Here is a 26,803-nt window from a genome sequence, read left to right as displayed (position 1 = left end):
ATTTTCTACAAGGAGCAGTAGCACTTCCACCACAAAAACCGTAGACAAACAACATATCGGAATATTCTGCATGTGTGAAGATGTTCGGTATTCTTGACAACACTTCTAACACGATATAACGTTAGGTTATAACTGCTTCTTGGCATCTGATTCAGGGAGCTGTTCGCGACAGGTTCAATCAGCTGTATCTCCGTATCCATTGAGAATTGGACACATGTTTATATGAAATTTTTAACTCAGAATAATCGATATTATAACCTCCCAAAATATTTACTGTACCTCCTGAATCACCCTGTATACATATACATCTTTATACATAGGTAATTACTACTGTAAGAGTGTAATTGGTACCACATAGGTATTCAAAGTGGGTTAAAACGTTAGCATAAAAGTAGTAGGCAGATCATTGCGCCAAAAGAACCTATGAAGATTAAGGTAGCCTGTGCTGGTTTATCTTAGTCTTTATAGGTTCTTTTGGTCCAATGGCCCGCTTATTTACGTTCATGCTTAAGTTTTAACACACTTTTAATACCTATATGCTCCCAATTACACTTTTACAGTAGTAATTAGATTACAGACTGATGTAATGTTTAATCTATAATTGACGGCATTGTTGCTTATGGCATACTTGTTGCCATCAGACTAGAATTTCTGCAGGCTGCAATTGTTAGGATATATGTACGAAGGGAGGTGGTTCCAGAAAACTGAAATCGAACAGATAAATGAGAAAGGAGAAAAGATACTGTAGTCAGTTTCTAGTTGGACAATAAACGGATACTATCTTCACCGAAATTTGGTCCATTTATATCTGGTTGACGTGATCAGACCGCTTTGGAGGAGACAGTCAGAATTATAGCCGTGAAATCAGAAGAACAGTGCTCATGGATGTATCCGTAGAAATGTTATGCAGCAGAAACAGAACGTCCATGAGAGGTAGTGGAGAGACTTTATTAGAGATAGTTCATTAATTAAACTAAGTGTCCTCGTTCAAATGGAATTTAAAAGCCAGAGAGAGGTTAGAGGAGCACCGCTCCAGATATGGGAACAATGTTCCTTGGTAGGGCGAATTTGCGATTTGTGTCGAGGAAGCAGCTATTTGAAAGAAAAGTAATGCTGAGAGCTAATGAGGAAACCCAGTTTTTTCGATACAAAGCAAGCAATAAAGCAATATTTGTAATGTGCTTATGGCAAGACAGAATAGATGATAGGATAAACCCCAACAGTGATGTATGATATTTCCAAAAATTAATGTATCCTTGAAGATAAGCATAGGAGCAGAATAATCCTTTTTAAATCAATAAATGAAAATCTTACAACGTCATAGTGATTCAAAAGACTCAACATCTCGAACAACTGGATTCTTGTGAGTAGAAAACAGAAGCCAGCTGGATTTATAACTCAATTGTAATAATTTTTTTATGTCACTATCTCACATAGTAGTGGTACCAAAATAATACACTAGCTGATCCGAAAGTCGCCTATTGAGTGACCTATAGGTTCGGTTCGCTGGCCGGTGTATACCGTTTTAAAGCTTTACCTTCGAAATATACGAAAGATTGGATCTCGCCCTTATGGCTATCGTAACCTAACGCCTCCTATCCTAACCCGATCTCTTCACGATGGAAGAGATGGGGGGTTTGCGAAGGTTTTCCCTGAAGACTAAAGTTGGTTCCTCCTATTCAAGCCTCCATTTAGCAAATTTTTGTATTGCACCTGTTGCTGAGAATCATCTACCACCAAGCATTGACTTGTAATACAGAGGGGCGATAATCCTACGTGTGGTGTGGACACCACTCCTCTACCCTCCTGCATTGTTGATTGGTACCTGGGTGGTCTCATCCAGTATACTGCTGTGTTTCAGGATTTGCAAATTGGGGTTTGTACCAAGGGTTGCTATAAGTCCCACCATTGTAAAGGCGCAAGCAGAGGACTTGGTTGTTACAGAACAACAGGGCTTCACCGAAATTTGGTCCATTTGAATTGAGTGTAATCTGAATATTAGTTCTCTCAACGACCTTGGGAGCAAACACCCAAAGGCGAGACAACTAAGAAGTCTCCTAATTACCAGAACTATAAATGTATTCTGCGGACAGGAACGTCTCTACGTCACTGATGAAACTAACTACAAAGCCTTCACTACTTCTTCTCAGACTGTATTTGAAATGCATCAAGCTCACCTACAGCAAGCTGTACAGCCTACCCAATCTTATAATGGACCCTAAACACAACTTACAGAATATCTTCTGAACAGTAACAAATAAAACACCAAGAGGATACTGTTCTTTATTCTGCCAAAACAGGAATCTCTCTCTACATTCATTCAAGGAAATAATTTTACAAACCCACAAACACCCCAGAAGGACTCTCTTCATGGGAAACAAGGACTGCGAACAATCCTCGAGCTTTAATAATCGCTGTACCTCCATCCATCCCCTATTACATTGAGAAGATGACTCAAATCCCCTCTTCAACGAGGAACACTGCTGAATGCCTACGAATTCCCCATGGCTGACAAAGATTTAACTGCTTACACTGAGCAATAGCCCAGTGTAAGCAGTTCTGCTCACCTTCTGACACATCTACTTTTGAGGATCCACTCACTTGGTGGCACCTCTACTTTCGAGCTGTGGGATAATATTTACTAACGCTCTCAGGAGTAGAATCTTACCCGAATACTCCTGCAGGGATGGGCCTGGTATTCCTGGCATTTGCCTTTGAAAAATGTGGGATTAAATCCACTAGGTGACCTGTCTTTGTGGGGCAGCTGACTTCGCAATCTTTCTTCCTTTCCTGAGGCTGGGTGGGTCCCTGTCTCAGGAACCTCGTCTTTATCTTCTCTCTGTCTGCGCGGTAGCACAGTTGTATCGTCACCGTCCTCTCAACACCGGGTGGAAAATGTCAGGGTTCGAATCCCGTCGATGACGCGAGGAATTTTAGTGGGCCTTTTCACTCCGTGGCTGAGTTAGTCGATCTCGGACGTAGAAACCGAGTTTTTTTTCTCCGAAAACTTGGGTTTTTCGTCCAGCAAGACAGGCAATTTGACCAGCGAATACACGCAATTTACGGACAAAATAAATATATATGTTGATGTAATCATTTACGGTGATATAATATCATAATTTTTTTTGTTTTTTATCCTTTATCTGTATTGTAATGGGCTTTTTTCACTCCCTGGCTGAGATCCTCGGACTCAGGCCTGGATAGAAAGGTTTCCCCATACAAACTGGGGTCTTTTCTTCCAGCCAAACCGACCAGAGGACACATGCAATTTACAGACACAAATACAGGTTTATGTATGAAATTACGGCTGTCCTTAATATAATATATTTTTTTTTATCTCCTATCTTCCTTTAGCATTAGCATTAGCATTAGCATTAGTAGAGGCATTTGATGCAAGAAAGCAAGCTTATGCAGCATCAGCCAAAAAAAAAAAAAAAAACCACTTCCACTTCACCCCTCTGTTCGTTCAAAATACCTGTCCAGCTGAGCCTTAAACTTATTTAGGCTATCAACCTCCACCACAAGGGATGGAAGTCTGTTACACCAACCAACCACCCGCTGGCTAAAGGCAAATTTCCGCACGTCTATCCTACATCTGTCTTTCCTCAATTTGAATTTATGCCCTCTCAGGTGATTATTCTGAGCTAGAGGAAGAATCCCATCAGCATTGAGCATGCTCAAACCATTCAAGGCTTTATACACCTCTATCAGACCACCTCGCTGGTGCCTAGTCTCCAGACACTGTAATTTGCAAAACTTAAGCCTTTCTTCGTAAGAGCACCCCTTTGTTCCATTCACTAATCTTGTTGCCCGTCTCTGTACTCGTTCCAGCAGCTCTACATCCTTCTTGAAATGAGGCCTCCAGACCTGTATACAGTACTCTAGGTGTGGCCTGACCATTGCCTTATACAAGGGAATAATCATTTCCTTATCCCTGCTGGAAAAATTCCTGTATATCATTGACAATACTCCATGAGCTACTCTTGCAGCCCGTCTGCACTGCTCAGAGAACTTCATATCTGCCTGCACAACCACCCCCAAGTCCCTTTCATTCTCTACCACTGTCAGTGTTGTACCACAGAGTTGATACGTTGCTCTGGGGTTGCTGTTTCCCATGTGTAGTACTTTACATTTGTCAATGTTAAACTTAATTTGCCACCTCTCAGCCCATCTGCTCAACCTTTCCAGATCCTGTTGCAGCAGCATAGTGTCAGTAGTGTCCTTGACAACCCTGCCAACCTTTGTATCGTCTGCAAACTTGGACATTAATCCCGATATACCATCATCAATATCATTTAAAAATACAGAAAACAATAATGGACCCAACACTGAGCCCTGAGGGACTCCACTAATAACATCAGTGGAGATTACCACTCTCTGTCTTCTCCCCCTCAACCACCCCTTTATCCATAGCAGCAATTTGCCTCCAATGTCACACTGCTCCAATTTGTGTAGCAGTCTTCCATGTGCAACAGTATCAAAAGTCTTTCTAAGATCCAAGTATATAATATCAAAGTTATTCCCTGCATCCAGTTCTTTTGTGACTGCATCATAGTATCCAATCAAGTTGGTCAGGCAAGACTTCCCCTTAACAAAACCATGCTGTGTCTGAGCTATAACTGAAGTCTTGTCTAAATGATCCTGCAGTGCTTCTTTAACCAGTGCCTCCATTAATTTTCCTGGAACAGAAGTTAAGCTCACAGGTCTATAATTACTTGTGTCAGCCTTTGGTCCTCCTTTGTGAATTGGGGTCACATTTGCACATTACCAGTCTATGGGTACCTCCCCTGAGTCCAAGGAAGCTCTCATAATTATGGCTAAGGGTTTGCTTACTTCCTTTGCTGCCTCCTTTAATATAACTGGATAGATCTCATCCACCCCGGGTGCCTTTCTTGTGTTTATCTTCAACAGTTTCTCCTCCACTTTACTCCCAGTTATTTCAAGATTCTGTAGCTTACTGCTAGAGTTGAATACACCTCTGGCATTCCCCTCGCTGAATAACTCCTCATGTGTGAATGTCGATGCAAAATATTCATTTAGTTTGTTAGCTACCTGAGCAGGATCATCAACACTTGACCCATCAATATCAAGTGGACCAATCTGATTCATCCCTTTCCTTCTAGAGTTTACATAAGTAAAGAACTCTTTGCTGTTTTTCTTTGCATCCCTTGCCAAGAATTTCTCGTAATCTGCCTTCGCCTGCCTAACCTCCTTTGTAACTTGGTTGCATATCAGCTTGTATCTATCATAGGCTTCTGTGTCATGTGTTAATTCGTATGTATCCCATGCATTTTTCTTCTCTGCCATATGCCTCATTAGTTCATCTGACATCCATTTTGGCCTAAACCTTGAACAATATTTCTTAGTTGGTATGTAAAGCCTAGTAGCTTCCAAGATAAGTTCTTTGAATGCTTCCCATTTTGAATTTGCTGTTGGTAACATCATCAGTTGGTCCCACTGTATAGAATTTAAATACTGTCTCAGTCCATCGTAGTCGCCTTTACGGAAGCAATAACCCTTCCCTTTACCCCTAATGGTAGTTACCTCTTTGAGTAAATCCCACTTCAGCACACTGTGATCACTTCCACCTAGTGGTTCATTTATCTGCAGTTTCTTAATGCATGAAGAATCACTGCTGATAATCAAATCAAGAGTATTACTCCCTCTAGTTGCCTCCCGAACATGCTGATGTAGAAAACAATCATCCAATAAATCCACAAAAGCCCTGCTAGTGTGTGAGTATCCAGCCCCCAAATTCCAGTCAATATCTGGGAAATTAAAATCTCCCATTATAAGACACTCTGATTTACTGGCCCACTCTATTTCCCTGTATAGTTCCTTATTATACTCATCAGAGCCATTAGGCCTATAGCACCCTCCTACTCTCAATTTTGATCTCCCAATGTTTATGTCACACCAAACTGACTCCACACTGTAGTGTCCAGCGATGTCGACTGGCTTCACTTCCTTGGTTTTTATGTGTTTCTTAACTAATAGCATAACACCTCCCCCCCCTTCCTATCCTGTCTATTCTTTCTGTAGACGTTGTACTCCCCAAATTCCTGTTCTGCATCCCTTATATCTGTGTGACACCACGTCTCTGATATCCCAACAATATCTGCCTTTGATGTTTTGAGCAATACCTCAAATTCATCAAATTTATTTACTAAACTCCTAGCATTGGTGTACACGCAAGTATACCTTCACCTGTTTCTATTCTTAGCTACCCTAACACAACCCATGTGTTTACTTGTACCGCAATGGCTCCCAGCAGTCTCTGAAATACCATGCATCTTGTTTTTCAGGCTTCTGCTCATTCTAATAGAAGCAGTGCAAGAATCTCTTTCACCTCTGCCAGTGGCTACTGTCAATCTATTGGTCTTTGTCTCCCCCCAAGCTAGCAGTTTTCCGACCCACCTAACACTGCCTCGATAGCGTCAGCAAATATTCTTGCACCCTTTCTATTTAAGTGTATCCCATCCTTGTAGAAGCAATTTACCTGTTTACCTGGAGGATGCCCTCTTTCTTCATCCTATTCCCCTTACTTTTCACTCCATATATATCCCCTCCAATCTTTCATCTCTTCTGTCAGGTGCCTTCTTTCTGCACACGCGTTTTTCCCCTTACGCTAAGGGCTGTACTAGGCGAGCGAGTGAAGCGTGGTGTCGGCGCCCCTTCCAACGCCCAGTTTTAGAGCAAGCAGAGGGTAAGGGCATGCAAACTAGACGAGCACTTTGTACACAGCGTAGGACGACGTAGGCTGGAATAAAACGCCTGTCAACGCCTTCGAACACTATACAAGCGAGTACGCCTTGGCTTTTGCATAATCCGAGGAGACATTCTCCCTTTATGGGTTGGTTGGCCTTAATTGGTTTGTTTGTTATACTTTGGAGAAGACGATATTTGAGACAGAGTAGTTTAACAAAGAATTAGTCGTATAACCAGTAATATAAAATATCTATAATTCCAAATAGATACTTGTAGCTTTCAAGTCTGAACGTGCCTCTTTGTCAACAGAAATGGAAACTTTAGAGGTAAAATTATTCTAACGGACACAGTGGTGCGAGCAGTGAGGCGTGCGAGGGCACGAGGTAGGCCAATCAATCATTAAACTGGTGTTCATTGTTGCTGCAGGGACGTGCGTAGTTTTTTCTCCAGCGCTCATGTAGACTTAAAACGGTTGCCTCTAAGATGGGGTGTAGTCTCATGCCTTTGCAGCTGTTCATGGCTCTTGAATTACACAATATATTGAGTGACTCTAACCAGAGGCGATTGCGAAAGTGTCGGGAGTGGTTGTTTACTTCGTAATCACGCTTAGGACTGAGGTCGTGGTGGGTGGACCAGAGGTGTTCCGCGATTATCCTCACAGAGTAGTTTATTTTTGAGGTGGAAAGGAGGCCTCCATTCTACAACACGCCTTACTTTTGCTACAATTATTTAATCTTTGTTTTGGCGCCCCGTTCAGCTTTTAATCTAAGGCAAGAGCCTTGTTCGCTTCATCTTAGGCACGGCTCTGGTAATGGTGCCGCTATATAACTTCGGGTTGTTTGCTGTGTATGGAAATGATGGTATTGAACCATCTTATATGGCAGTAAACTCTTCTCGAGAGTAAACTTTTCAGTTTGTGAGGGGTTTTTCACAGTGAAGGCTATTTGTGTAGGAGTATTGAGCATGGTTATTGATATATTATTGCTATATGTAATAGAGAAAATAATTTGTGGCGGACACCGGCGGATATATTTTTTGCGCAGCTTTGTTGTAAGAGCACGTGTGATGATAAGCATTGGCTACGAGAGTGCCTCTGTGTGGTTTTCATTGTGTTCTGGAAGATGAAAGTTAAAGGACAGGTATGTATAATTTTGTTTTAAGTGTACTCAACTATGTATATTTTTCAAATTTTGAGTGTTTTATATGTGTTAATGGATAATGTGATAACATTTGTAATTTTTAGATTTAGAAGTAAATGCTGGGGATATTTCGATTTATTTAGAAGCCCAACGTATCTCGGCCGCGTGGCCATTTTTTTTCTCGGTTAGCATGGTCCATATGTGGTGTCTTCAGCAGTTTTATTCGTAATGAAAATGTGTGATGTGTTATCGTATTTCCGCTTGTTACCCATTATTTCTTGACTCTTATATTTTTGCTATTATTCATGAGTTATCTATTATAGAAATTTAAATGAAAATAGATCGAGCCAAGGATATGATTTTGGACAATTAAAAAAATATATATTTTATTAATTTCTTTGCTCCGGCGACATTGTTGAATGCTCTTATATTTTGTTAATTGGTGGTAGTAGTATATATGATATCGACGATTTGACTACTCGATTTATGTCGAGCATCAGTCAGAGGTTTATAAAACCCCCATATTTTGGAAGCTTAAAACCCGCCATATATGAGTTTAATTTTATTATTATTATTATTTTTTTTTTTTGTGTTAGCAACAACATATATAAATTCCAAGGAGCTTATTTGCAGTAATTTGTTTTACCTTGAATCATAACAGGAATTAATTTTTACTTTCACTTCTGTTAGTGCTTTTTTTTTCATACTAGGGAAAAAATACTATAATTTAACCCATTTTATTTCAACAGATAATTGTAATCTGTTGTTTTGTGATCAAGGTCACAAGATGATCTTGAGAAGAGTAATATCCTCAGTGGATAATGATGCATTCATAAAGGGAAAACCTGTTTGGCCAACATGATAAACCATATATGAGTTTGAATGCTGAGGCGGCCAGTGATAGCAACATCACATGGGTGTGCCTGATGTGGTGTTCTTATCACTGGCAGAAGTTTCTCGATTGCACGGTTCACAGTACATATATTTTTATTTTGAAAATGCAATATCGAAGAACTACTTCACTATACTTACAATTTAAATCAGTTGATTTAAACTAATTAAAAAATTCCTTTAGTGTATATATAGTTTTTGCATTAACCTAATAAATGCCAGATATGATTGGTTTGACTATTATTCAACATCATATTCCTTTAGTGATAAGATTTATTCTGTAATAGATTGCCATTAGTAATTTAGGAGCCACTAAATCTATTTTAAAGTGCTAGTTGACAATGGTAGATGGGTTTGCCGAGTTCTGTGATAAACTGTTATGAGGTGGTCACAAAGATTTTGTTTCAAGAAACAAGTTGATGTGAATACTGTTTTTCATGCCATGGGGACAAATTGAGAGTCACTAATAGCATGCAGTTTACATGGTTCCGATGGGGAATGGTTATGTGGTAAAGATTTAGTTTATGGTGCACCCTTCAAAATGGTGGCGAGGAGAGGAGGGGGAAAGCAGTGATTAATGGATTGTGACTCCGCCCACTCACTGCATTCCCGCTATTCTCCTCGGCCGACAGATGTCAAGTGTCACGAAGATGGCACAGCAACAAATATGGCGGCTGGAAACAGGATAAATCTATTAATTTTAAAAATTTAAGTTACAAAAATACACGTTTTTCGTGGATCACAAAGTCACGTGACATTTGATGGAGCCGAAAAAGGTGGGGAAGGTAATTTTCGCGAAAGAAAAGAAACTGCAAATGAACAATTATTAAAAATAAAACAAACAAAAATGCAAGTTTTTCTAAGCTATATTTTACGAGCATTAACAATGAGTTTGGCTAAAAAGAAACAAAAGACAAAACAGTAATTTTTAAAGAAATTTCACAATATAAATGGAAAAGCAAATCAATTTTTATTGTAGATCAACAACGTGGCAAATCAGAAATAAAAATAGAACGAACGGGAAATGGCAATCTTTTAAAAAGAAAGTAACAAAAGTGGACATTATTCGGTGACTGCAATATTTCACGAGACATCACAAAAGCGGAGCTGTGAAATGAAGAAAACGAAAAATGGCAATTTATTAAAAAAACGAGTAACAAAAATTCGCACGACATGCAACCACTGCTTCTTCTCGCCCGTACATTACTAGACTGTTTCTTAAGCATTAACAACGAGCATTGCTGATGCAAGTGAACAAATGCCTTTTTTTCCTTTTTTTTAGTTTTTGTTGGGGGGCTGCTGCACCCGCTTTTCTCCCACAAAATCGGAGCTGAAATGAAGAAAATGAAAAGGCTATGCGGCAATTTTTTTTGAAAAAAATTTGCACCACATGCAATCCCTGATTCTTCTCACCCGTACATTACTAGACAGGGGATAGGGGATCCTGATCCCCTGCTTTTCTGCTCGAACATGAAAAAACAAGTAATTAGCATATTATTTGTAACAAAAATTGACACCACGTGCAGCACTGAAAATTGCTGATGCCCGTCAACAGAAATGCTAAAAGGACAGAAATCGTTCACCTTATCAATCGAATTATGTTTTCTAAATGATCCAACACTTTCGCACTAATATTTTGCAGGAATAAATTATCCAGTTGAAGAGCAAGAAGGCAAAGCAAAAAGTAAATCACAAGCAATCGAATAATCACTGATAACTACACGATTTCACGCTGAAAATTGCCGATGCCTGTCAACAGAAATGCTAAAACGACAGAAAACCACTCACCTCATCAATCGAATTATATTTTCTAAACAACCCAAGATTTTCGAACTAATATTTCGCAGGAAAAAATCGCCCAATACAACAGACACCCGTCTCAACCAAGGGAAACCAAAACGTAAGTCACTAACAATCGAATACGCAAATAGGGGATTATTATTTTTTTTTTCTGGGGGCAGACACATACGTATCATTCAGCCTTTTTGTTTTTAATGACTCATCGATAAAATTAAATAATCGGCCAATCAAATATTAACACCACGTGACTTTTCTAACAGCAAAGTTGATAACATGAACATACGGACACATGACACTGGTGACACGCACAGCGTGGCACTCGTGCCAGATGTTTCTATATGTTCAGGAGATCACGTGACACTGGGCGGAGTCAGCACCCATAAATCAGTGCCGTGTCGGCGAGTATAGAGAGGGTGCACCATATACTAAATCTTAGCCAGTTATGTTGGATTTATGTGCAAGATCCTGAGAAATTTGTGTGGAAGAACAGTAGGCAGAGAGTTGCTATAAATGGTTTATTGTTGAGGTAGATCTGATTTATAAGCAAGGCCCCTTTCAGTGCACTGCTAGGGTCACCCTTATAATTTTCGAGAATACTATCAATGGCAGATTATTATTATTATTAGCTATATGGTGCAAGGAAGCCTGAGGCTTATGCTGCACCAGCCCAAAAAAAAAAAAAATTTGCGAGTTACCCTGTGACTCGCCAGAGAGAGAGAGAGAGAGAGAGAGAGAGAGAGAGAAAGGAATCACCAAGAAAGAGGAGAACGATGATATCCAGCTCAGGACCCTGGGTGTGCCAAGCCCATACTCACCAGATGTGAGCTCCTGGGGTTGAAAAAGGTTAGAAGAATGGAAGGTCAGTTCTCTACTAGTGGCATGCTCAGTGGAATTTCTTAATGGGTTTAAAATTTTGTAAAAATAAAATCTACATGATTACTTGTAAATATATATATATATATATATATTTTTCGTTTGGCAACGCTGCCGCCCACTATCTTCAAGGTCGTTTTTCATATGTTATTGATATACGGTGCGACGGCGGAGAATGAGAGCGAAAGATGAACAAAATTCAACTTTGCTGCTTTTATGTTTTTTATATCAGTGAAGGGGAAACACATTTCACCCTAATAACGTAAAAACCAACACAATTCCAGCTATCGGTATGCAATTAGATCGAGTTTACTACCAGTTTATAACAGATTTCACTAGCAGAAACGCAACTGGATTTTTATTGTCTTATGGTAGTAACCCCTAGAAATGTGAGGTGTTAATAGTGTATCTCTGCCTTTATGGTGTTGTTTATTCAGTTGCTACATGCGCGCAGCTTTGTTTATGTGTATCAAGCGTGCCTCCTCATTTTGTAATTGTGCTTTAATCCCTAAAAATGAGTAAAATACTTAATTAAAAGGTGTGAAAAGGAATCGTCCTGGTGAAGACACTGCAGATTCAGAGAGAAAAAGAAAAGCAATTATCGATAAACAGAGGCGGACTGGATCAAAAATTCTTACCCGAAAAAATTTATAGTGGCCTCATACTATGGTTTATGGCCAAAATCACACTGGCCCACCGGGGTTTCCCCGGTAAGGCTTATGGCCAGTCCGCCTCTGTCGATAGAGAAAAAATATAAAATTGTGAAACGCTTCGAGCGAAATGAAAGACCATGTGATATTGCACGTGCTACAGGCCTAAACGAAGCAACGGCGAAAAGCACATGACAATTGCAAACTTGACAGGTTGAAAATTGAAAAGGGCTCAATTGTAAAGGGCTTAAAAATTTTAGAAAACATAGACTCCAACGAAGAACGCGTTATAGCTACAAAGCAAGGAATAAAAAAATTATTAGCTTGCTACGAAGAAATTCTGCGTGAAAAAAAGAACGCGCTGTGTCGTCAGACGAATTTGTTAGATTTTATGAAGCCATCAACATCGAAATAACTTTTTAACGTAAGTCATTTGTTTTTTAATACATATTTTGTATTAATATGTATAAAGAACTGCAATTTTATTAATATTTTTCTTCTAAACTAGTGTTTTTGTTAGTCCTTGGTCCCAATTAAGCAAAATTTATATGTATTTATATGCAAAGTTGTACCCCGACTTACGCGAATTCGACTTACGCGATTTTCGTCGGACCCACCTATCGCGTAACTTCGGGGTATTACTGTATTCTAATAAAGGTAATCTAATAAAGGTAAGTTGTGCAAGCCAGTTAATTTTTTCATTTGATGTTATCACTGTAACTGTAGTTGAACGTTGTGCTTTTCATCGTATAGATTGAGCTGAAGGATGACTTTTTTTCTAGAAAAAAAATGATAAAACAATCTTTACTTATGATTGCACCAAAGCAGTACATTGCAAAATGTGGATGTAAATGGAGTGTGAAATTTATGGTTTGATGTGATTATGCACAATAATGATAATATAGTATTAATTAAATTAATATAAAATATTGTAAATTACCAAAAGCGCTGTCATAAACCATAATTCCTGTTAATGCACATGAAAAGTTGGAGAAACATCCTTGAGGGGAGCTTATAAATCTAAATGCATGTATATATTAATAAAATAAAATAAGTCCTTGCTAGTTCCAAATTGTCTTTTCTGTTTGTTTTACATGCATCCACATTTTTTTACATTTAGAGTGTAGAATCAAGTTTCCAGAGCTGATTCTGCATTTTTTGTTTTACGTGACAGGCTTAAAATTACACCAAGTAAAGAATTTCCTAGGCTATTTGGGCAGAGAAGTGGAGGATTTTAAGTATTGCATGAAGAAGAAAATGTCAAGGTGGCTCATTAATTATTCACAGAATTCTGTTCTGTGCGCATAGAAAATATGGATGATTTGTGTAGGAGTCATAAATTCAAAATGACTGGGGAAGATGTTTAGCCTAGATCTGCTACTCTCGAGCAATCTTATACTAACAACTGATACACTAACTGCAGAACACAATCAAATCGTCGAAAAGCTACTTGAATACATTAGCCCTGGCATGCAAGTTGGTACACGTCACAAACTCCATTCAATTACAGCTTTACATCCGTCCTTTTCCAAACCATACAACATTTTTGCAGTCATTCAATCCATTGGGGTTGAACATCGAATAATAAATTTAAAAAAAAAACAGCGAGAAAGAGATGGCAGCAGAGCAAAAAATCTGTGAGCAGCACAATGGCGAAGACTAAACAAGAACCAAGCACAATAATGACTAAAGTTCTCTGAGCAGTACAGACTGGCTGCCAGAGCAAGTCATGGAGTTTTGTCAATGATATATAGGAATTTTGCTAGCAGAGACAAGGAGATGATTATCCCTTTGTATAAGGCAGTGGTCAGGCCACACCTTGAGTACTGGATACAGGTCGGGAGCCTCATTTTAGGAAGGATGTTGAGTTGCTAGAACGAGTACAGAAAAGGGCAACAAGATTGGTGGGAGGAAGAAAGGGGTGCGCTTACGAAGAAAGGCACCTGTGAGGTGATCTCATTGAGGTGTATAAGGCCTTGAATGGTTTGAGCAGGCTCAATGCTGACGAGATACTTCGGCTTGCTCAGATTAAGAACCTGAGGGGCATAGATTCAAATTGAGGAAAGACAGTTGTAGAATAGATGTGGGGAAGTTTTCAGTTAGCCAGCAGGCAGTTCATTGCAGGAACAGACTTCCATCTGTTTTGTGGAAGTTGATAGCTTAAATAAATTTAAGGCTGAACTAGACAAACTTTTTTGGATGATGCTGTATAAGCTTGCTTTCTTGCATCGTATGTCTCAACTAATGCTAATGCTAAGATCCAAGTATATGATATCAAAATTATTTTTTGCATCCAGCTCCTTTGAGACCACACCATAGTATCCAATCAAATTTGTCAGACAAGACTTCCCCTTAACAAACCCATGCTGTCTGAATTATTATTGCAGTCTTGTCTAGATGATCCTGCAATGCAACTGGATAGATCCCACCACCGAGGTGCCTTTCTTATATTTAACATCAACAATTAGGGTCGTGAATTAGGGTTGAATTTGAAAGTGTCTGCAATTCTGCCCAGACACGATAGGAGGGAGTATATGATGAGAGCCCTGTCGATCAATTCGGCCCTGGAAAGATTGTGCAAGGCTCGAGGGGTAGAATTTTTTTTCAGCCTGGTCTGTATTTGTTAACAGGAGAGACTGCTTCTACAGGGATGGGATACACTTAAATAGAAAGGGTGCAAGAATGTTTGCTGATACTATCGAGGCAGTGTTAGGTGGGTCGGAAAAACTGCTAGATTGGGGGGATACAAGGACTAATAGATTAACAGTAGCCACTGGCAGAGGTGAAAGTGATTCTTCCACTGCTTCTATTGGAATGAGCTGCAGCCTGGAAAATAAGATGCAGGATATTTCAGAGACTGCTGGGAATCATAGGGGTACAAGTAAACACATCGGTTGTGTTAGGGTAGCTAAGAAAAAGAACAGGTGCATGTATACTTGAGTGTACACCAATGCTAGGAGTTTAGTAAACAAATTTGATGAATTTGAGGTATTGCTCAAAACATCAAAGGCAGATATTGTGGGGATTTCAGAGACGTGGTGTCACACAGATATAAGGAATGCAGAACTGGAATTTGGGGAGTACAATGTCTACAGAAGGGATAGGAAGGGAGGAGGGGTTATGCTATTAGTTAAGAAATACATAAAATCCAAGGAAGTGAAGCCAGGTCGACACTGCTGGAGACAGTACAGTGTCGAGTCAGTTTGGTGTGACATAAGCATTGGGAGATCAAAATTGAGAGTAGGAGTGTGCTATAGGCCTAATGACTCTGATGAGTATGATAAGAACCTGTACGGGGAAATAGAGTGGGCCAGTAAATCAGAGAGTCTTATAATGGGGGATTTTAATTTCCCAGATATTCACTGGAATTTGGGGGCTGGTCACTCACACACTAGCAAGGCTTTTGTGGATTTATTGGATGATTGTTTTCTACATCAGCATGTTCGAGAGGCAACTAGAGGGAGTAATACTCTTGATTTGATTATCAGTAGTGATTCTTCACGCATTAAGAATCTGCAGGTAAAAACCACTAGGTGGCAGTGATCACAGTGTGCTGAAGTGGGATTTATTCAAAGAGGTAACTACCATTAGGGGTAAAGGGAAGGGTTATTGCTTTCGTAAAGGCGACTACGATGGACTGAGACAGTATTTAAATTCTATATAGTGGGACCAACTGATGGTGTTACCAACAGCAAATTCAAAATGGGAAGCATTCAAAGAACTTATCTTGGAAGCTACTAGGCTTTACATACCAACTAAGAAATATTGTTCAAGGTTTAGGCCTAAGTGGATGTCAGATGAACTAATGAGACATATGGCAGAGAAGAAAAATGTATGGGATACATACAAATTAACACGTGACACAGAAGCCTATGATAGATACAAGTTGATCTGTAAACAAGTTACAAAGGAGGTTAGGCAGGCGAAGGCAGATTATGAGAAATCTTTGGCAAGGGATGCAAAGAAAAACAGCAAAGAGTTCTATACTTATGTAAACTCTAGAAGGAAGGGGATGAATCAGATTTGTCCACTTGATATCGATGGGTCAACTGTTGATGGTCATGCTCAGGTAGCTAATAAACTAAATGAATATTTTGCATCGACATTCACACATGAGGAGTTATTCAGCGAGGGGAATGCCAGAGGTGTATTCAACTCTGGCAGTAAGCTAGAGAATCTTGTAATAACTGAGAGTAAAGTGGAGGAAAAATTGTTGAAGATAAGTACAAGAAAGGCACCTGGAGTGGATGGGATCTATCCAGTTATATTAAAGGAGGCAGCAAAGGAAGTAAGCAAACCCTTAGCCATAATTATGAGAGCTTCCTTGGACTCAGGGGAAGTACCCATGGACTGGAGATGTACAAATGTGACCCCAATTCACAAAGGAGGATCAAAGGGCGACACAAGTAATTATAGACCTGTTAGTTTAATTTCTGTTCCCGGAAAATTAATGGAGGCACTGGTTAAAGAAGCACTGCAGGATCATCTAGACAAGACTTCAGTTATAGCTCATACACAGCATGGTTTTGTTAAGGGGAAGTCTTGCCTGACCAATTTGATTGGATACTATGATGCAGTCACAAAAGAACTGGATGCAAGGAATAACTTTGATATTATATACTTGGATCTTAGAAAGGCTTTTGATACTGTTGCACATGGAAGACTGCTGCACAAATTGGAGCAGTGTGGCATTGGAGGCAAATTGCTGCTACGGATAAAGGGGTAGTTGAGGGGGAGAAGACAGAGTGGTAATCAATGGACACTGCTCATCGTGGACTAATGTTATTAGTGGAATTCCTCAGGGTTCAGTATTGGGTCCATTATTGTTTTCTGTATTTATAAATGATATTGATGATGGTATATCAAGCTTAATGTCCAAGTTTGCAGACGATACAAAGGTTGGCAGGGTTGTCGAGGACACTACTGACACTATGCTACTGCAACAGGATCTGGAAAGGTTGAGCAGATGGGCTGAGAGGTGGCAAATGAAGTTTAACATTGACAAATGTAAAGTACTACGTATGGGAAACAGAAACCCCAGAGCAACGTATCAACTCTGTGGTACTACACTGACAGTGGTAGAGAATGAAAGGGACCTGGGGGTGGTTGTGCAGGCAGATATGAAGTTTTCTGAGCAGTGCAGACGGGCTGCAAGAGTAGCTCATGGTGAATTGTCGATGATATCTAGGAATTTTTCTAGCAGGGATAAGGAGGTGATTATTCCCTTGTATAAGGCATTGGTCAGGCCACACCTAGAGTACTGTATACAGGTCTGGAGGCCTCATTTCAAGAAGGATGTAGGGGTGCTGGAATGAGTACAGAGAAGGGCAACAAGATTGGTGAATGGAACAAAGGGGTGCTCTTACGAAGAAAGGCTTAAGTTTTGCAAATTACAGTGTCTGGAGACTAGGCACCAGCGAGGTGATCTGATTGAGGTGTATAAAGCCTTGAATGGTTTGAGCATGCTCAGTGCTAATGGGATTCTTCCTCTTGCTCAGAATAATCACCTGAGAGGGCATAAATATAAATTGAGGAAAGACAGATGTAGGATAGACGTGAGGAAATTTGCCTTTAGCCAGCGGGTGGTTGGTTGGTGGAACAGACTTCCATCCCTTGTCATGGAAGTTGATAGCCTAAATAAGTTTAAGGCTCAGCTGGACAGGTATTTCAAACGAACAGAGGGGTGAAGTGGAAGTGGTTATTTTTTATTTATTTATTTATTTATTTATTTTTATTTTATTTTATTTTATTTTTTTTTTGGCTGATGCTGCATAAGCTTGCTTTCTTGCATCAAATGCCTCTACTAATGCTAATTTTGCCTCCCTGTTAGAGTTTAACAAGCTTCTATCCTCCATTTCCCTAGAGAATTCCTCATGTGAATGTAGATGCAACGTACTCATTCAGTTTGTCAGCTATCTGAGCCAGATTGTCAACAGTCAAACCATTTATATCAAGTGGACCAATTTGATTCATCCCCTTCTAGAATTGATAAGTAAAGAAGTCTTTGCTGTTTTTCTTTCCATCATTTGCAAAAAATTTCTCGTAATCTGCCTTTGCTTGCCTAACCTTCTTTGTGACTTGATTACAGACTAGCTTATATCTGCCATAGGCTTCTGTGTTGCCTGATAATTTATATGCATCCCATTCATTTTCTCCTCTGCTACAGACTTCATTAGTTCATCTGACATCCATTTAGGTCTAAACTTTGAACAGTATTTCTTAGTTGGTTTGAAAAACCTAGTATCTTCCAAGATTAATTCCTTGAATGCTTCCCATTTAGATTTTGCTGTTGGTCCCACTGTATAGAATTTAAAAACTGTCTGTGACCATTATAGTCACCTTTATGAAAGCAAAAACCCTTCCCTTTACTCCTGATGGTAGTTACATCTTTAAGTAAATCCCACATCAGTACTCTGTGGTCACTACCACCTAGTGGTTCCCTTATCTGCAAATTCTTAATGCATGAATAATCACTTCTGATAAGCAGATCAAGAGTATTACTTACTGTGGTTGCCTCTGAAACATGCTGCTATAGAAAAGAATCATCCAGTAAGTCTACAAAAGTTTTGTTATTGTTCAAGTGACCAAGCCACAAGTTTTCTCAATATCCTGGAAGTTAAAATCCCCCATTATAAGACATTCTGATATACTTACTGGCCCACTATTTCTTTGTATAGTTGTTTGTTGTACTCATCAGAGTCACTATGTCTATAACACGCTTCTACCATCATTTTTGTTTCCCTAGTGTTTGTCACACCAAACTGACTCAACATTGCACTGTCCACCAGAGCTGCAAACCATCTAAAATTTTGGACTAGTTCAGTTTGTGGTTCTGTTAAAAAATTTCTCAAATGGTTAAGTTTGCAGTCTGGTTCAAAAGGCAATTTTGACCAGTGGTTTGTTCAGTTTGTGGTTCGGTTCAGTCAAGTATATCATCTGAAATAATTCATATAGTTTCATAGTAATAATATCACATTATAATAAAATCTTATTTTAAATAATATAAATTATATTAATAATATATTTGACAGGTAATAAAATCGCATCTTAATCATTTTAAATCTGACTGAAAAAGGAGCAGAAATTACCAAAAAATTCTCTGAATATTAATATCTTCTCGTATTCAGTACTCGTAAACATATACAAGAGAACATTTAATTTGGAAAGAAAATGGTTATTCATACAATTTTTAATATAATTTAATAATACTAAGTAAGGCAGATATTTCCAGATAATATAAAAAATCACAATAAAACTTTTAAGAACAGAAGAAACATGAATTACACTTGAAATGTTATTAGCTTCTCAGAAAATGGACACAAGAAATTCATTATGAAAATAATTTTACTTTGAAAATTGATCATGAAATCTTAAACAATATAGATTACATTAGATAATTTGAAATTAATTATTTCATTTTAAAAATAAAATGTCCTCCTTCAGCCTAAACTCCTCTTTATCAGTCAAAATGATCCTTAACGTCAACAGCATCTTTCTATGCTTTCTTGTGTGGCAGAAACTGCGAAGATTACTCTGGCTAGTTGATAAAGCTCTTTGCTTTCCAGTATCCTAAGATGCTCTTTTTTGTTGTACCCTTTCGATATCGTAAAAATTGTTCAGATAAGCCATTAAGTCAAATTTCTTTGTTTCCATTATCTGTCTCTTTTTCATTTCTTTTTCAAATAACAGCTTTTCGATGTCATCCGTGGTTTCACCCGTTACAGTAATATGTACAATTTTATCTGAACTTATCGTTTCAGGATTTTTTTCTGTATACTGTAGCTGGAACAAGCCATCATAAATGTTCCTTAGTTTTATTCCTTAGTAATATTTGGGGTCCAGATACATATAAGCCAAAAAAGTCTCGCTTTGCATCAAATTTACTTTTCGTAGCGTGAGAGAGGTTACCAAAAAAGACAATTCGTTTAAAATTTTTCTAACTTCCATTTTACATTTCATCCATTTGTAGTAAAAATAGTCATCATGAGCTGCTCTGAGCACTTCACATGCTACCCTAATGGTTTCCAAAACTTCTATATTTTCAATCTTTTGCCGCCACACATTGGTTGACAAATGCAATTCCTTTATGGACACAAATAAACCGATGCAAAATTGTTTTAGCTCCACAAGACGTAACATCTAACAGTGGAATTCCATCTGGTTTTGCAGTCTCGTATTGGTTTTCTACACTTTTCTCTTTTAATGTGTATGAGGATAGAAGGGGTTCAGCTTTTTCACCACTGCTTGTGCTTTAGCCAAGGGAAGTTTCAATTCATCACATTTCAGAACATCTTTAACAGCCAACTGCAGAGAATGTGCAGCACAACGAACAGATACCATAATACCCTGAACATGTAGATCATGGAAATTTTCTTAACATTTGTATCACTAGTCTATAGTCAAATTCTTTGATACCTTCAGTATCGAAGAATCTTCCATATAGAGTTTTCCAGATTGTTCCTGAGCAAGTAATTTGAATGACCTTATCATATTAGCTCCCGTTGTTAAATAATACACTTGTTCTAATTTAATTTCAAATCCTTTCAAGACACTTGAAACTATTTTGCATAAATTACCGCTCGTAGCCTGATCATTCAACAAGTCCCATAACAATTGGATCCAATAATTTTCGGAATCCTGAGTCTTCAAGCAGAGAAAATTGTCTACCATTTACAATCACTAATTCCATGCGTGCATCTTTAACTATTTTTGCAAATATTTCAACCAGTATGGTTTTTCTAACACTAGATGTAACATTTTGTAATACTAGGTAGCTGTGGAGACTATTTTTGCTTTCTTTTTTAAAACATCCTTATAATCTGCAACGTGCTTTCTTTTTAAATGTCTCAGTAAGTTTTCTGAATGTTTTCCCTTCTATTCACTTGAAATAAGCCTCCCCGCACAAACAAATATACTCTTACCTCACAGCACAGAGTAGTAAGATACAAGTCCATTTTACAAATACTGTAGTACATTTACTCTTGTCCTGAGTAAAAACAGAAATAAATATTTATTTTTAAACTGTTACAAAAATAATATTTAAGAGACATGCTAACAAGTTGTAACAACTTAATAAAGGTGAAGTATGCCAAATGTTCCAATCAAAAACTACCAAAGTATGTACATAAAATGAACAAAAACATTGTCATTAAATTAGCATTAGTAAAGACACATGATGCAAGAAAGAAAGCTTATATAGGATCAGCCAAAAAAAACAACAAATCTTCTAATTTAACCTACTCACTCGCTCCAAATGTTTGTCTAGTTCTGCTTTGAATCTATTTAAGCTATCAACTTCTACAATGACAGAAAAATTTCTCTCGTCATTGATGGGACTAGAACCCAGGTCTTCTCCATCCGGTGTGGGGAGGACGGCACTTCTACCAACTGTGCTACCCACGAGGGCGAATTACTTAGAATATCCTTTTTTTCTTAAATATCACGCAGCACTTAACAGTAAATAAAAGTGCATAATCTTTGATTAGCAGTGGAGGCTACATTATTGATCTTTTCTGAGCTTATCTGCCACAAAAAAGTGATAAATATATAGATTTCTTCACATCTATTTTTCTCTAAAACTAAGAATTGAATAATAATAAATTGGATAATCAATTTTTAAAAAAAACTGAATAATGCAGAAGTTTGTGCAAATGCAGCATATTAGTATGCAGCATTCTAAAAATAAAAAGCTAAAAACTTTTAGTTATCTCATATTGTAAATACCTTCACGAGTTGCCATGATCTTCTCTAAAAATCTGGTCATCCTATCTTAGGGTTTACATTGAGGGGTTGCATTGATATTGCACTACTTCAAATAAGTAATGCTTCTCTAGTAGAGAAGACTACTGTTACTTACTCTCACTGGGCACCACCACCCAGACGGTACTGTTTCAAGGCTTGTTTGTATATGTGTGGGATAATAACTCTACTATCCACTTGTCTCTATTAGACTTAGAAAAGCAAAAAAGTAGAAGGATAGTGATAGTAGGAAAAGAAACGGTGTAGAAGAATGAAAGGGACAGTAACTCCTTCAACTCACACCACTTAAACTCAAACTCCGGGCAGCATCAGGTTCCCTTGGTGACCATTTCAGGGCTATTTGACCCTCCTTCAGTGAGTAGGCACTAGGCAACGGATGGAGACAGTTCCGTATGGGAAACAGGAGGAGAGTGTCGAGCAGGATTTTTAAACAGTGAAGAAAGCGATTCAGTTATTCAGCTCGAATTTGAGTGAAGGAAAGAAAAATTTTAAATCAACGCTTACTCATGCGGGGAAACCCTGGTGACAAAACAGCTATGAAGTATAACTCCACAATATGAGAGATGTCTGAGGGTGTATAAAGTGAATTAGACTGAAGCACTTTTAGGGTTTAAACCTCGGGCTGCAAAAGAATTTGACAATGTACAAGTTTGCGCAAAAGCAGCATATCAGTACCAGCAGATTCCAAAAATATAGTTAAAAATGGCATTGTTTTAATTATATCTCATATTGTGAATATGTGAATTGAATATTAAATAAAATATTAATAATAAATACTGCAGAGAAGTTTTCCATTTATGCACATAGTTATTAGAACTATATTAATATTAAGCATGCTTAGATATACTGAAAATTCTCTGTAAGTCAGTGTATGAGTTTCTCATCATTACAATTCAAAATGTCCGAAATAAAATAAAAATACATCCAATACAAATGAGAATTTCCAGGAGTTGTTATAATTTAATTAATAAGTAAAAGTTAAATAATACATATACACTTACTGAAGATGCTTCTTTTCCTTTCTTTCAACTTTCTTTCTCCAAAATGTCCATGCATAACCTAATATTGCAGGCGAAGTGCACTATGCCAGAGCAGAAACAGGAATGATGAACCCTCAGAACAAAACCTCAGAAACTAACATGCTAATCTTTTCAAATAAAAATGCTGAGTGATTCTCAGTACTACGCCCTTTCACTTCCTTATCACTGATTTAATCAGCATTCTGCTGCATCGAGTGCATCCCTTCTCACGTGCCCCACTGCAGAGCTTCTATTCAAATAGCTCATTAGGGACCCTGTGGCCCACAGGGTTCCTCCGAGACTCATTTCTTGGTAAAAGCAAAATTTCCCTACCCCTGATATGGGCAGCTAATCCGATGCAGTGCTTTTCACATCTTTTTAGTAACCATTCCATAAGCCTATCCATGAACAGAGGAAAAAGAAAGAGGAAGGAGTATATGTTTCCTACTCACTGGATTTCCTCATGAAAATTATCCAAATTTTCGTTCACCTCTAGGCGATGCTTGAACCAAAAACCGAACCACATTTTCAAAAAAAATGTTGGTTCGGTTTGCAGTTCAGAAAAAATCTGTTCGGTGGTTTTGGTTCATGGTTCAGAAAAGTGTTGGCGGCTCAGTTCGCGGTTCGGTTTGGAGCTCTGCTGTACACCAATGTAAACTGGATGCACTGCCTTAGATTGTGTTTAATTTACAGCATAACCCCTCCTCCCTTCCCATCCTCTATCCTTTTGGTACAGAAAGGATAGACAAGATAGGGAGGGAGGAGGAATTATGCTCTTCATACTCCCCAAATTTCAATTCTGCATTCCTTATATCTGTGTGACACCATGTCTCATATTCCCACAATATCTGCCTTTGATTTTTTTTTTTTTTTTTTTTTTGCTTTTAAATTTGGTGCTGTACATCATTTCGCTTGTCACTGAGTGGTCACTAGAGGTCTCTAGTTTCACCATACTGGATGGTGCTGTGGTCGGTCTTGAGTACAGCACACATTGTTCAAAATGGTGGGTGTTACAGATATATGTATCAAGCAAAGGGTGGTGATTGAATTTTTTACCAAGGAAGAAGTGGCACCTATCGAAATCCAGATGCATCTCAAAACTATTTATGGTGAAAATACTTTAGATGTTGGGTAAGACACTTTGAGAGTGTGGAAAGTGACATTGTTGACAAGCCCCGATGTGGCCAGCCAGTAACTTCACTGACAACAAACAAGAGCCGGATTAACACTGATCAAAGAGGACTGCTGCATCAACATGCGAATTTTGCAATGCAGAAGGTATGGGAAAACCTTGTGTGATGACCATCACAAAGGAACTAGGCTACAAGGTTTGCACCTAGTGGGGCCCAAATATGCTGACACAAGAGCACAAAGAAGCCTGGGGTGCACCGCCTGGATCTTGCACTGTCTGAATATCACCTCTTTGGCCAGCTTAAGGATGCATTTTGCAGATGATGACCAGCTGAGCACAGTGTTCGTGTAGCCGTGCAAAGCAAGAGTAAGATTTTTACTGGATTGGACTATAGCATCTGACTCAGATGGTGGAAGTGCATAGAAAATGGTGAGTTTGTGGAAAAATAAGTTTTTTTTAAATTAATATTTTAGGATGACCAGATTTTTAGAGAAGATGATGATGGGATTCTTCTCTTGTTCAGAAAGATGCTGATGGGATTCTTCTCTTGTTCAGAAAATCCCGATCTGTAAAGAAGAAAATGATAGCTGTATTTTTCAAATCGAGTGGAATTGTGGAACGTGTTGTTTTGGACACGCAGAAGACAGTCACAGCTAAGTGGTATACTGAACAATGCCTGCCTAAAGTCATTGGATCTATGAAGAACCTGCGGCCAAAGTCAAGACTGGACACCTGGTACCTCCATCACGATAATGCTGCAGCTCACCGCGCCAAAGCCTGCACCGAATATTTGACGACAGGACTGCTGAAACTTCTCGAGCACCCTCCCTACAGTCCAGACCTTGCTCCCTGCGACTTTGCACTGTTCCTGCATGTGAAAATGAAGCTAAAAGGGAGGTGGTTTTCCAGTGATGAGGACCTTCTACGGGCTTGGGACAACGAGTGTGTTTTACTCCCTAGTGAAACTTGGCAGATCTGGTTTAAAGATTGGTTTCGGAGGATGGAGAGGTGTATTGAATGTAGAGGAAATTACTTTGAAAAAATTAAATAAACAAAGCTGTATTGCAAAACTTTCCTAGTACCTTTTGTATTGCTTTACTAAATAATTATTTGGTAAGGTTATTATATAACAAGAAAGGTTTTTTCTTAGTTTTTTTTTTTTTTTTTTTTGAGTGTTTCAATTTACATTAATTGCTCTTGTATGATATTATTTTGAATACAAGATAGAAGTCTGTATATTACAGTAGGATTAAGTAATCAGTCCATACCTAGCAGAAAATAAAGTTGCACCCAAGTAATAGCTTTGTGGATTTGTATGTTTTCTGAAAAAGAATTTTTGGCCCCTGGGAACAATAGGTATTTTGAAATTGCCATATTATAGTTGCCATATTATATCATATTTAATAAATAGCTTTATAGTCCTAGTCATGCTCATTAGTTTATTTTTTTAATTTAGCTAGAGATTTTGTAGGTTAATACTTAATATATGTAGAACCTGTGTATTTTTTGAATTTTGCTGCCAATGTTAATAGTGTTATAGAGAAAGTGGTAGGGGAAATTCTAGTGTTTTAATTGTGGTAATAGGTAGCTTGAAAGTTCAAATCATGTAAGTTGGTGTTAAATTGGATAATTTTATTTTACAACAATTTTATAAATTGTTTTATAATTTCAAGCATAATGGTATAGCCTAATACATATAATACATATGGCAGCATGGTAGTATTATTGCTGCATAACTGGTGAATTTGAGTATACTTATTATTGCATTTAACTTTTGATTTTAAAATTAAAGTGTAGTTATTATTTGTGATTCTTGTATTGTGTTGTAGGATTTGTTTTACCCATTGTTTATAATTACTTAAGGAGCTACATTTGACATTTGCCAGCAGTGTTTTGTATCCATAAAAACAATGTATTTTGCCACTATTGTTATAGTGTATGGTAGGGGAATTCTCATGCTTCGTTTTAATTTGTTTTAAGTTACATAAACTTATTTATTTTTAATTTATATAATTATTTCATTATTAAAAAGGTACGGTATCCATTGTATGGTGTCTTTAATTTTGTGGTGATCTATAATTGATCTTTATTTAGCACCTCTCTATAAAGAATAAAATAATTATATAAGTATATATAATTTGTGTTATGAATTGTAATTTTTTTATAATTACTGTATATTATAATAACTTTATATTTTTTAATGACACACACACACACACAGAATCGGATCTAACAGGCAGAAAATTGAGTAGGGGTGCCACAAAATAAGATAAATTATTTAAGGGTGCCATTATTCAGTAAAGGTTGAAAACCACTGGTATAGTATAACAGCATTAGCATAAGTAGAGGCATATGGTGCAAGAAAGCCAGCTTATACAGCATCACTTAAAAAAAAAAAAAAACCTTCCTAGAATTTATTTTAGCTGTCAACTTCCACAACCACAGATGGAAGTTTGTTCCAGCAAATTTCCACACATTTGTTCTACAACTCTTTCCTCAATTTGAAATTTTCACCTCAGGTGAGTCATCTGAGCAAGAGAAGAATCCCATCAGCATTGAGGTTGCTGAAACCATTCAAGGCCTTATGCACCTCAATCAGATCACCTTGCAGGTGCCTAATCTCCAGACACTGCACTTTGCAGAACTGAAGCCTTTCTTGGTAAGAGCACCCCTTTGTTCCCCTGACCAACCTTATTGCCCTTCTCTGTACTCATTCCAGCAACTCTACATCCTTCCTAAAGTGAGGCCTCCAGACCTGTAAACAGTACTCAAAATGTGGCCTAACCACAGCCTTGTATAAAGGGATAATCACTTCCTTGTGCTCGCTAGCAA

General features: G+C 38.1%; 1 protein-coding gene across 1 annotated transcript in view; it reads left to right on the top strand.

Annotated features, from left to right (window-relative positions):
- Nucleotides 1–7,782: 7,782 nt before the first annotated feature.
- RpL18A (ribosomal protein L18A) overlaps nt 7,783–26,803 on the top strand; it is a 74,423-nt gene continuing 55,402 nt past the window's right edge. Inside the window, exon 1 of the mRNA XM_090371557.1 lies at nt 7,783–7,847. Coding sequence (XP_090227683.1) covers nt 7,830–7,847 — 18 coding nt within the window. The 5' untranslated portion in view covers nt 7,783–7,829. The remainder of the gene's footprint in view (nt 7,848–26,803) is intronic.

Source organism: Mastigoproctus giganteus, chromosome 4 (genome assembly GCF_048544385.1).
Source record: "Mastigoproctus giganteus isolate SK-2022 chromosome 4, ASM4854438v1, whole genome shotgun sequence".
NCBI classification, from domain to species: domain Eukaryota; kingdom Metazoa; phylum Arthropoda; class Arachnida; order Uropygi; family Thelyphonidae; genus Mastigoproctus; species Mastigoproctus giganteus.
This window is presented reverse-complemented; position numbering and strand designations above follow the sequence as displayed.